The 13,339-nt window shown below is 45.8% G+C and overlaps 1 protein-coding gene across 1 annotated transcript in view; it reads left to right on the plus strand.

Moving 5' to 3' along the window:
• NIPAL3 (NIPA like domain containing 3) overlaps positions 1-13,339 on the plus strand; it is a 53,231-nt gene that overhangs the window by 25,233 nt on the left and 14,659 nt on the right. The window contains exons 5-7 of the mRNA XM_065930065.1: positions 2,585-2,644; positions 7,057-7,202; positions 10,683-10,779. Coding sequence (XP_065786137.1) covers positions 2,585-2,644; positions 7,057-7,202; positions 10,683-10,779 — 303 coding nt within the window. The remainder of the gene's footprint in view (positions 1-2,584; positions 2,645-7,056; positions 7,203-10,682; positions 10,780-13,339) is intronic.

Below are 13,339 nucleotides of genomic sequence, written 5' to 3' on the forward strand. Positions count from 1 at the left end.
GGCTTTGGACACAGCAGCCCCTACCCTAAGCACTTTACAGATACTGATTCTCCTGGCAGCCTTTTGAGGGAAACACTGTTATTATTCTCATTTTACAGATGAGGAAACTGAGGCACAGGGTGGTGAAGCTACTTTTCTCAAATCACACAGCTAATAAGGAGCAGGGCTGGGATGCACACCAGGCTATTTGCCTCCCGAATCTGTTTAAGATTCAGAACGTTTATCAGAATTGCTTTTTGTTTCTACTGCAAAAGGAAGATTAACCTTGACCCGTTCATCCTAACACCATGAAAATAAACTAAGCTTTCATAGAATTCAGATATCCCACACCATCTGAGCCAGCAGAGAAGCCCCTGTAAGAAATGCACATTCAGCTTATTTGCTGATCTTTTTACATCAACCGATATCATTTTAAGAACATCATCAACTTTCTCATCTGCCATTTTTTCTGTAATGTCTATAATCATGAACCAGTGTTTCAGACATTTTAACTATCTAGAACACAAAGGAGTTTTGATGTTCATGAGGTCACAAATAAAATAGAATTAGAAAAAAATTCTTTTTTTCTTAAATAAAAGATATTAGTAGATTAGTGGACAATAGTTTTTTGTATGTAGGAGCAAGCACAGTGAACTTGCTTTGAAATATTCTCTTTCACCTTGCTGGCAAGGATTGCAGTGCTGAGAAGCTGTTCCCTGCTCTTAAAGGAGAAAATCATATTTTGAGTCTTAATCCTCCTGGAATTAAGAGGCCCTCTTAAGAGGGCCAGCAGGGATGGCATATGCCTGGTAATTATGGCCCCTCTTGTACCCAAGGTAGACATCACTAATCAACCATAGCCTTCCTTCCTAGCGAGCCTGGATCCTCAGGGCTTCAGGCAGTCATTACCAATTACCAGGAGTTGGCAAAGGAGTGGAAACTTATTTCCTTTCCCTCATCCTATTTATTGAAAGCTCCTCTTTCTTGACCAGGGTGGGTAAACAGGCAGCCTTCAAGATGACCAAGATCCTCAGGCATGCCATGTTCTTACCCACACATTATTGTTTCAGAATATCATTTGAGTGCCTTTCGTTGAGGCAAGTTGTCTACCATAGCCTTGGCTTCTCCGTACTGTCTGGCCCACGTTGCGCACCTGTGTTGTTGCTCAGTCCCAACAGGGTTTTAATAGGTTTGTCCTCTGCCCTTTGCTGATCTGTCCAAAGGGCTCTCAGAACCTTTATTCACAAAGAGGAATATGTGACTGAATGACAGGTGCTTTAAATATTAGCCTTTAAAGTTTAATAAGGATCAAATAACCAAATTCTTAAAAACAGACTGAATAATGATGGAACTTCAGGGATCAGCCCCCTGGAAACTACGGGGCTCTTAGAGCTTTTTAGTCACCCAGCAAAAAATAACATTAAAAACAATAAATATTAAAATAATAAGCACCATTTATTGGGTACCTATTACATATTAGTCACTGTTCCAGATGCTTTAATAATAATAAAAGCTCAGTTATTGATCACAAACTGTGTGATAAATAATTTGCATGTGCTATCTCATTTAATTGCCCCTATAACTCTGTGTTCTGAGTCGCTTAGTTGTATCCAACTCTTTTGCAACGCCATGGACTATATAGCTCGCCAGGCTCCTGTGTCCATGGAATTTTCCAGGCAAGAATACTGGAGTGGGTTGCTATTTCCTTCTCCAGGGAGAAGTAGGTATTTTCAGTGATGTGCTGATAAACAAACTTGAGAGAGAGAAAATGAAAGAAGAGAGAAGGTGGAAGGAGGTAGGAAAGGGACAGAAAAATGAGAAAGAAAAGAAAGATCTGATTTGTAGTGTTTCTGGCATAAATATAGGATGTAAATACTCACATTGTGGCTGATTCCGAGCTACTAATGGTTTCCTGACTATTAATGTCCGGCCCACTGGTGCAGGCTGGATCCAGTGCATGGTTTCAGTGACTAGGGAATGAATTCCCAGGAGAAGTGACCTACCCAGGAAACGCAGCCAGAAGTAGCAGAGCTGAGACAGTAATCCAGGGCTATTCACAATCAATGCCAGCCTCCTCTTTTAGGACAGTCATAAGGAAGTTTGAATACATCTGCAAGCTTGGAAGGGTCGGGAAGAGAAAAGAACCAGGGGGAAGCATCAGAGGTAGACGTTGCCACAAAGGAGCAGGAGCCCTGACCTCCAGCAGTCCTAGGTCTGAGCCTTTCCTTGCCAGCTGCATGGTCTTGAGGGATTCCTTTCCCTCCCTCAGCCTCCGTGCCCCCATTTTTCACATGGAATCATAAGAGTGCCCACCCAAAAGAGTGAACGTGCCAGAAAGAGCTTGTGTGAGTTGCCAGTTACACAGCAGATAGTCAACCCCCGGTGCTCCTGGCCTTGTAGGAAATCCTCAGGGAGGCTCAGAGAGGAGCCTCTGTTTTGAAGATGGACATTACAAGGGACTGAGCTCTAGGGAGCAGGAGTGAGAGCTTAGGAAGTGCCCAGCTCCAGCGCAAATGAGCCAACCCCGAGGGCGCGGGCGAAGGGACTCGCATTTGACTGCCGGTAGCTTCAGTTTTCTTCTTCCTCTGCTATTCTTTCCTTACAGCCAGCGCCATCATAGGAATCATATTCATCAAAGAGAAATGGAAACCGAAAGACTTCCTGAGTAAGTTCGTTGGTTTGAGCCCGTGTTTGTAGTTTTATTCTTGTGCCTTTTTGTTTTTTTCATTATAAAACCAGCTCCTCCTAAGCTAGAGATCATCTGTCTCCTTCTCCTCCGTGTGGTTCTATATCCCACCCTCAGCAGGCTACTGAGGGCTGGATTTTTAATCAGTGGTTCCCAAACCTGGCTATCCATCAGAACCATCTGTGAGACTTTTTAAAATGGGCTTTCATTCATTGCATATCATCAGTGTTTATTGTACATCTATTGTTGGGATTTTAGTAGGCCCAATAAAAGGCACCCTCTTTCCCTGAGTTTTAAAGCAGTGGGAACTAAACAAGGAAGCCAAACATGGGAGGTCAGAAGTTATGCTTTGTTACTAACAAAAGTTAGATTAGAACATGTAGCCACGCGAACTTGTTCACATGCTCCTCCAGTGCACACCAGCCCCCAGCTAGACCTTGGGCCAGTCTCCCAAGGAAATATTTAGGTTTACAGAATGGAACACTTATCCAGAATTACTGCCATACATACCCTGTGGCAGAGAAGGGAGAAAAAAGAACAAAACCAGAGTGTTTAAATTCTTTTCATAGATTATCTCCGTTCAGTTGAGAAATGTGGACCAATGAATGGGGCAAGAGGCAGAAGTGTGGGTCCATTGGAGGCTCCTCCACATAGAAACCCAAGGGGTGGGGAAAAAGTTACCTACTAAGTTCCACCCTCTGCCATGGGTGCTGAGGATATAGCAGTAGGACAGATGGAGGTTACAGTCTAATGTATATATTATATATATATGTGTGTACGTGCAGACATGCTGAGTCGCTTCAGTTGTGTCCGACTCTTGGACCCTATGGACTGTAGCCCACCAGGCTCCCCAGTCCATGGGATTCTCCAAGCAAGAATACTGGAGTGAGTTGCCATGCCCTTCTCCAGGGGATCTTCCCAGCCCAGGGATCAAACCTGACGCTCCTGCATTGCAAGCAATTCTTTACCGCTGAGTCACTGGAGGAGCCCTATATATATGTATACATCTCTATGCATGTTTATATATAATAAACAAGTGATCTATATGACTAAATCAACAAGATAATTCTAGATCTTAGTGAGTGCTTCAGAGAAAACAATGCTTTATGGTGGGGCACTGGGAACATGGGGATGCTTTTCCTAGACTGATCAGGGATAGACCCTCTGAAGAGGTGGGGCCCAGATCCAAGTAATACCGAGGAGACTACCATTGCAAAGGTCTGTGGGCAAAGTGTTCTATGCAGAGGAAGCAGCAGGTGCAACGGCCCTGAGGCAGGAATAAGTTTGGTGCATCTGGTATCAGTAAGGCCAGCATAGCTGTAAGGTGATGAGTACAGGAGGAAGGAGGACATGAGCACAAGGAGGCATGAGGCATCCATGCTGGATGATGTAGGACCTTACAAGCCACACTAAGAAGTGACATAATGGTGGATCCAAGCTGTATTCCCAGAGACTTTGAATCTGGGCTGAGGGCCCTGGGCATTTGCATTCTTACAAAGCTCCCCAGGATGAAGTATATTTGTCTGCAACTTGCTTTGAAATATATCCGAAAATAACCTGGCTTGAAGAATGAGTGGAGGGATGAAGAAAATGGATCGATAGCCGATAAAGCAAGTATAAGAAAATGTCAATTTAGAATCTTGGTGTGGGACTATGGGTGCTTGCTATACAACTCTTTCAACTTTTCTGTGTGTCTGAAAGTTTCTGAATACAAAAAAGTTTAGGGAGAAGAAGCTCGCAAAATGCCGAAGACACACAGCCAGGTTTGGGAGCCACTGTTCTGAATCACTGGTGAAGAGTAAGAGCAAGATGGGAGCAGGAGGTAGAAAAAGAAAAGAATCTTACACTGGAAAAAGCAGAACTACTATTCAGCAAGTCTAGTCAAGGCTATGGTTTTTCCAGTAGTCATGTATGGATGTGAGAGTTGGACTATAAAGAAACCTGAGCACAGAAGAATTGATGCTTTTGAACTGTGGTGTTGGAGAAGACTCTTGAGGGTCCCTTGGACTGCAAGAAGATCCAACCAGTCCATCCTAAAGGAAATCAGTCCTGAATATTCATTGGAAGGACTGATGCTGAAGCTGAAACTCCAATACTTTGGCCAACTGATGGGAAGAACTGACTCATTAGAAAAGACCCTGATGCTGGGAAAGATTGAAGGCGGGAGGAGAAAGGGACAATGGAGGATGAGCTGGTTGGATGGTATCACCGACTCAATGGATGTGCGTTTGAGTAAACTCTGGGAGTTGGTGATGGACAGGGAGGCCTGGCGTGCTGCAGTCCATGGGGTCGTGAAGAGTTGGACACGACTGAGCAACTGAACTGAACTGAACTATTCAGCAAATAAACCATGCCTCAAAGACTCAGAATGATTTGTAGTAATTCTGCAAAGGAGAGGGGTGGGGCTGGGCTGATTCAGAGACCAGTGTAGAGGTTTATGTCCCTTCCAGGGTCATTCTGGGTGGTCCTGGAATGAGCGGCACACTGGTGAATTGGAAAAAGATGCCCCTCTGACCATCTGTAGTTCTGTGGGCACCTGCCTTGGTGAGCAGAGCTTGGGCTAGATTTTAGCCCTCCTCACTGCCCTTGTGCAATGAACAACCTGCACAATTGTGTGTGGCCGCCCTGCTTAAAGTTCCATTAAATTCAGCATTCACTCACCAAGTGCTAGTCCTTTGCTGGACAATGCAGGCATGTTGATGAGTAAGACCTGTCCCTGCCTGCAGAGAACTTAAAGAAATAGGCTTGCACAGAACTTACCCTGTTGAGTTTAACCATGGTTCCTTTATTTGCTGAGCAATTTAACAACTAGTTTTTTTTTAACACCTTTTGAAGCCTAGAATGAAAATAAAGGACATTTAATGTGGTATCACGTTTCCCAGAGATGGTAGAATGGAGCTGGTATAGTTAATTCTATCACAGGAAAATCCAGAGGCCTGCAGTCACCAGATGTATAGCTCAGAAGTCATAGCCCTTTTCAGCTTGCCTGGGGCTGGGCTCCCTCGACCTCAGAAGCTTTTCAGCAACCCCACAGGGTTCAACTGGAGTGTGACAGGACCCTGGGGAAGAGTTGGGAGACCCTGGACCTTCACCCAGGAGCATGCCTCCTGGGCCACCAACAGTCTCTGACAAGTCTGTGGAGTAGTGTTGATAGTATTTAGATAGTTCCCTTGGGAGTAGTTTAAATAGCCAACTGGGAGAGGATTAGACAGCTTTTTAAATTGTCTGTGTTCACGCAAGATTATATTTGTGAGATTCTTCTGTATCTTGGCCTGTGGTGGTGCTTCCCTCAGGCTCACTGCTATATGTTGGTCTACATGTGACTAGGACACAGTTTATCATTCCTACTGTTGACGGGCATGTAAGTAGTCTCCAGTCTTGGTTTATAACAAATCATGTTGCCATGAAGATTTCTGTGCCTGTCATTTAGAAAACAGAGAGTCTGAAGGTTTGCTTTTGAGGGTTATATATATATATATATATATATTTTTTTTTTTTTAATCTCGCCTATCTAGCTTTAGAATGTTCCTTGTAAGATGCACGTTAAATCAGAGCACAATACCAAAACAGTTAAAATGAAGAAGAAAAAAATATGCAGTTTTACTCATACTCTCCTGGTGGGAGTGGAAGTTGGGGTACAGCTACTTTGGAAAAGCATATGACAGTAATTACTAAACTGAACATCTGCATGTCCTGTGACCCAGGAATTCCACTCTTAGCTTTATACCCAACAGAAGTACATGCATTTGTTTTCCAAATGATATGCACAGGAACGTTCATGGCAACCTGATTTGTTATAACCCAAGACTGGAGGCTACTTAAATGCCCACCCACCGTAGAAATGGTGAATTGTGTCCCGTTCACACGTAGATCGCCATACAGCAGTGAGAACGAAGGAAGTGTCACCACAGGCCAAGATGCAGAAGACTCTCACAAACATAATCTCGCGTGAACACAGACGCGAGAAAGCAGTGTGCGATTCCATCAATATAAGGCACAAACCCAGGCAAACAGTCAGTGCTGGTTGAAGTCAAAGTGTTACCCTGGGGGTGGAGTCTACTGATGGGAAGGGGACACGAGTGAGGGTTTGGGGGTCCTGCTACTGTTCCCTTTCTCTACCTGGGTGCTGGTAACATGGGTGAGTTCACTTTGTAAAAATTCATCAAGCACTTTTTTGTTATGCGTGCTATACCTCATTAAAAAAATTTTTTTAATGTTAAATGTTATTTTTTTTAAATGACATTCAGGGAGATATTTTCTTCTTTTTTTTTTTAAAGTAAAGAAAAAGCGAAAATTCAAACAACAGCAGATCCTCATGTGTTGCCCCAGAGGCCCATGCTGGCCTGGCCAATGCCTGCAGTGAGCCATGTGACACTTCCTTCTCCCCGCAGGGCGCTACATCTTATCCTTCGTTGGCTGCGGTCTGGCCATTGTGGGTACCTACTTGCTGGTGACATTCGCACCCAACAGTCATGAGAAGATGACAGGCGATAACATCATCAGGCACCTCGTGAGCTGGCCTTTTCTCCTGTACATGGTACGAGAAATCCCGGTCCTTCCACCTGGGATGGTGGGTGTGGGGATGGAGTCCTAGAAACCGAAAATCTGAATTCTCAGCAAGACGGGATTCACGGGAATCATGATGTATCTCACAGCACTGAACACCATGCTCACAGGAATATGTAGTTCCCAGGGAAGTACTTTTTTCCCCCCACTGTATCCTGAGTAAAGTTATGTATAATATGACAACTTGATTTTTTAGAGGTATTTGTAGGTCTGTACATTATCTGTAAAAGACTGGACAGAAAACAGAAACTCCATCAATAGCTGTCTCTGGGAGATGGAATTATGCTTTATGTTTTAATTTTGTTTTTGTCTTTATATATCACTGCATTGAGCATTTAAAACAGTTATGGTAAGAAAAAAAAGTTAAAATTGTAAGCAGTTATTTGTTTTTGCCCAGTATCACACAGCTGATAGAAGCTGATAGAAAAACCAGAGACAATGGGAAATTTATTTCCTAAACCCTCAACCAGAGCTCAGTCCTCTGCTCCAGTTACATCCTGGTTGGGTCTATGAGTAGACTAGTCAAGGAAAACATCGAAGGTATTTGATATTTTGTATGTTCCTGCTCCATGCATGGCACCTTGTTAAATGCTTTTTAATATATTATCTGTCACCAAAAATAATCAATAAATCAAGAGTTTTATATGAGCCAAATAAGGACCATAGCCCAGGATTAAGCCTCTCAGATAACTCTGAGGACCTGCTCTGGAGAAGCCTGGTTTTCAGCACAATTTTCTATCTTGTCAGGGCAGAGAACATTAAACAAGTCAAAGATATGTTCTTTCAAGTTAAAAAAACAGATCAGCATGTACTCAGCAAGTCAGTTTGTCCTTGGTACCTGGGGAGGGAATCATTGAAGGGATAGCAGGAAGGAAGGCATTTAATTTTAACATAAGCATTCTTTACTTCTGGCCAATATTCCCTTTTCTTTCATAATTAAAGCAGACATACAATGTAACAAACTGTTTTAGTTAGCATAAAATTTGAGTTAAACTGTGTATAAGCCAGAATGACTTCCCCAGACCTCAGGATGTTAAAATTTGTTTCTTCACCTGTCAGATTCCCTCAACAGTCCTATAACACAGGTGTTTTTCTCCCCATTTTATGGACTAGAAAACTGGATCTCAGGGTTAGTGAGGTTGATCGGAGTCCCCTGAGGGCAGAGCTGGACCCGAAGCCTGCCTACCTGCCTGGCCTCACATGTCACCACAGCCTGCTGATCAAGGCGTTCACTGTTTGGTCTTGACTCGGCCGCCTGGGCCTACTGCAGAGGCCCCAAACGTCCTTTCTCCTCGGATTTCCCACAAATCAGAGGATTTAGGTTTCCCCAAGGTTGGGGCTGTGTCATCTCCCGACCGCCACCAGCCCCAGCATTGACCCGGTGGGCCTAGAAAAGTGTCTGCCAGGCAGAGCCAGAGACCCACTTTTCAGGAAAAGCTTGATCCCAGAACACAGACTTCTGTTTACAGAGTCCTGGGCTTGAGTCCATTCCTTACTGTGCAGCCATAACCCAGGCCCTTGGCCACGTGTTCTGCCTCCTTCTCTGTAAACTGGCCGATCCCTGGACCCGTGGTGGTTGTCGAGAGAGACGCAGATGGCGTGGGAACCACTCAGCATGTGACCGATGCTCGGTGACCAATTCAGTTTATCCTCCTCCATCATGACTGTGAGGCAGCTGGAGGAATTTGGCCAAATCAAATTCAATAAATGAGTGTCTGCTCTGTGCCAGACACCGTGGATGTAAAAACTAAATGAGACGTACTCACAGAACTCGTGGTCTGTCAGTAGGCAACAACACATACACAGCCATCCTGCAATTGGACGCCAAGCAGCCTCCCGGGATGCATTCAAGCATCATGAAAATGCTGGGGAAACTGGCCCCACCCCTACCCCCGGCCAGAATCCACGCACATCAGTTGGAAATACTGAGGAATAACTACATCTGCTTGATGGTGTATTCTGCAGCAATGAAAGATAATTATGACAACTTCATGAAACATGAAAATTGTTTAGGTAACTAAAAATGACCCAGCACAAAATTGGGCTTTGAGGATGATGACAAGTAGATAAAATAGGTATTCACTGACAAAGACAGGAAGACACAGGAAAATGACAGCCGCTGTGTTTTGTGGTCTCATAATTATGAGGAATCAAAAGAGTGTTTTTCTTTTTAAAATGCCCATTAGTGTTTCTGTATTGGTTTTTATGGTAAACAAACTTCGGTGGGAGGTCATGGCAGGCAAATGGAGCTGAGCTGTTGTTTCAGTTTCGCTGGGCACCAAGCTCACTTCACTCGCTGGAAGAGTATTGCCAGTGTCTGGACCTTTATAAGGAGTAGAAAGGACAAGTTGTTGCTGCAAGGGTGGGGAATGTCTCGAACTTCAGAGTTCTCTAATATTCCATTTTCTGGTAGGATTCTTTGCAACCCCGTGGACTGTAGCCCACCAGGCTCCTCTGTCGATGGAATTCTCCAGGCAAGAATATTGGAGTGGTTAGCCATTCCCTTCTCCAGGGAATCTTCTGGGCCCAAGGATTGAACCCGGGTCTCCTGCATTGCAGGCAGTAGGATTCTACGGATGGGGAGCATCTTCTGAACACAGGCACAGGCCCCCATCTGCAGGCAGCATAGCCTAGTGGGAAAGCTCATGTGTCCTGAAGCCAAACTGTTCGGGTTCAAATCCCAGCTCTGCCATTTGCTAGCTTGGGATTGCAATAGTATCTGCTTCCTAGAATTATGGTACTGATTTAATGAGTTGAGTGAGTAAAGATAACATGTTTAGAAGAGAGCCAGGCAGATTCATGAGCTCGTTAAGTGTAAGCTGTGATTATGGCCCTGTGAGTTGGGAATTATTGTCATTATCCCCATTTCACAGAGGCGGTCACTGAGGTTCAGAAAACTTAAGTGACCTGCCCAAGGTCACCCGGCTAGTTTAGAAGGAGATCCAAGCTCAGAACCGGGCTTCCCTGACTCCCGATGTCCTCTCCTTTGGACTCTGCCAAGCTGCACACCTAGGTGGCCTGGTTAGTGGGTAACTGGTATATCTATACTTCCATACTTTACCGAAGAGCTCTTCTGCTGAGCAGTCACGCGTCTCCCTCTGTGAGCAGTTCCCCAGTTTTAGTGGGCGTTACCATGGAACAGTGAAGGGGGACACCAGCCCAGCCTGGTGAACCATGACCGTCCAAGACGGGGTGGGCGTGAGGCGGGCACAGCACCCTCAGAGCCCCCCGATGAGGTGGACTCCCCTGCAGGGTAGGGGTTGGAGGGACTCAGCGTTCCCTGCGTCCCTGCAGAATGTCTACCAGTGGTCTGGGGAATGTTTCGATTCCCTCTCCACACAGAGGGCCTGCGGCTGGTGCGGTCCGCAGCATAAACTCCAGCCCAGGCCACCAGGGTCTCCTGGTCTCGCCCGTGGCCCCCGCTGACCTCCCCTCTTGCTGTTCTCCGCAGCTCGTGGAGATCATTCTCTTCTGCCTGCTACTGTACTTCTACAAGGAGAGGAACGCCAACAACATCGTGGTGATTCTCCTCTTGGTGGCCTTACTCGGTAAGTGAGGGTCCGGGTGGTTGTTTTGCCACTTCCCTGGTGGCTCAGATGGTAAAGCATCTGCCTACAGTGTGGGAGACCCGGGTTTGATCCCTGGGTCAGGAAGATCCTCCAGAGAAGGAAATGGCAACCCACTCCAGTACTCTTGCCTGGAAAATCCCATGGACGGAGGAGCCTGGTAGGCTACAGTCCATGGGGTCGCAAAGAGTTGGACATGACAGAATCACTTCACTTTCCTTTATTTCTTTCTTTAAGTAGCACCAGAAGGAAATAATGGGTTTTGTTTACCGAGCTGCAGGCCACTGGACCCAGGAGCTGCTGGAGGCCGACTCAGGGTGGTCTCTCTGCATCAGAGGCTGCAAGGGCTGGGTCCCTGCTAACCAGACACAGACCCTGTTAGTTTCTTTTTTTGTTGTTGTTCAATTTATTTTTTCTAATTGGAGGATAATTGCTTTACAATACTGTGTTGGTGTCTGCCTTGCATCAACATGTATCAGCCATAGGTATACATCTGTCCCCTCCCTCCCACCTCCAACCCCATCCCACCCCTCAAAGCGGTCACAGAGCCCTAGTTTGAGTTCCCCGAGTCATCCGGCAAATTCCCACCGGCAATCTATGGTCTTGTCAGTTTCTTCGTTAGGGTTAGGGTTAGGGTTAGGGTTCAGTGTTCGGTCTTCTTGCTCAAATACCAAGCCTCCAAAGTGCCAAGAGAGGTGCTGCAAACTAGCTTGAGCAGTGAGCCAGACAGACACCCCTCCCCTCAGGCTGCTGTTATTCTAAAGGGCGGAAAATGACAGTAAATGGGTTGACAAATACATAAATAGTGTTAAGTTTGAGCAGTGACAATTAACAGTGACAAAGAAGAAATCAGAGTAAGGGTGGAGGGGGCGACTGGAGATTAATTCAGAGAAGTCAGGGGTGAAGTGGGCTCACAGCGGAGTCCCTAAGGGTGCTTGTAAGACCTGTCAAAGGTGAAGACTTAATTCTGGATTTAAAGGCAAGAATTGATTTCAATTTTTCTCTCTCTCTTTTTTTCCTTTTAGAGGCACAGTGGGTACAGTGGGGGAAATGGCTCCTAAATCAGACTGGGGCAAGGCTCTCAGCCCGCATAGAGTTAGAGTTGCTAAGAAGAGCTGTGAGAAGCACCCCTTCCTCCTCGAGAGGGAGAAGTGGGTGCCACCCCCCCCCACTGCCTCCTAGTGGCTCTCTCTGTGTCAGCCACACAGCCCCCTAAACATGGGCCTCAGAGAACACCCGGGTCTCAGGGCCGGGAAGGGGATGAAACGAGGTGACACTGGTCCCCATTGTGTGTTCGCTCCCCCTGTCCTTCCGGGAGCAAGTCCACTGCAGCAGCAGGCCGTGGACCGCGCAGATCCGTGTCACTGTTTGATAGGGTTCCACTGTTTCTTTTTTAACAGCTTTGTGCGTGCTGAGTCGCTTCAGTCGTGTCCGACTCTTTGCGACCCCATGGACTGTAGCCCACCAGGCTCCTCTGTCCATGGAATTCTCCAGGGAAGAATACTGGAATGGGTTACAATGCCCTCCTCCAGGGGATCTTTCCAACCCAGGGATCGAACCCACATCTCTTTTGTATCTTGCATTGGCAGGCGGCTTCTTTACCACTAGTGACCACCAGGGAGGCCCTTAAACAGCTTTAGAGATCTAATTTGCGTACCATAAAGTTCACCTGTTTAAAGGGTATAATTCAGTGATTTTCAGTACATTCACAGAGGATGCAACCATCATCATAATCGGATTTTGGAATGTTTTTGTAGCCCCCTAAAGAAACACCACGCCCACTGGCAGTCACTCCTCATTTTCCCATCTTCCCGACCCATAGACGTGGAAGAAGAAAGTGAAGTCGCTCAGTTGTGTCCGACTCTTTGTGACCCCATAGACAGTAGCCTGCCAGGCTCCTCTCTGTCCATAGATTTCTCCAGGCAAGAATACTGGAGTGGGTTGCCATTCCCTTCTCCAGGGGATCTTCCCAACCCAGGGATCAAACCTGGGTCTCCTACACTGCAGGCAGACCCTTTACCGTCTGAGCCACCAGGGAAGCCCATGGGCAGTCACTAATCTATTTACTGCCTATGGATTTGCCTTTCTGGACATATTATATAAGTGGAATCATACACCCTGTGGCCATTTGTCACTGACCTTTCACTGAGCATCTTGTTCTAGAGGATTCATTCCTGTTGTAGCCTGACTCAGGGACCCATTCCTTGATGATTTTGTTTGCAAAGTGGTTTGAAAGATCGTGGTCCCAAATTTTCTCTCCTGGTGAATCAGAAGACCAGACCTCTAGATCTGGTGGATCCGATAGTTTAGAGTGAGAGGTCATTTCTGCGGTGCTGGGTAAAGCAGTGGTCTCTACAGTGAGGTGAGCAAGACAGTCCACTGGGCATATGGGAAGAAAAAAGCATTCAAATCAGCATTCATTTTTCTCTTCACCTTTTAAGTATGTTTCCTGCATATGGTTTATAATATACATACTATAAAAGCCCAGAGTTATGTGACTCTAATTTTAAGATAAATCAACATGCATATTTGAAAAGTATGT

The sequence above is a fragment of the Muntiacus reevesi genome, chromosome 3, assembly GCF_963930625.1.
Source record: "Muntiacus reevesi chromosome 3, mMunRee1.1, whole genome shotgun sequence".
Lineage (NCBI taxonomy): Eukaryota > Metazoa > Chordata > Mammalia > Artiodactyla > Cervidae > Muntiacus > Muntiacus reevesi.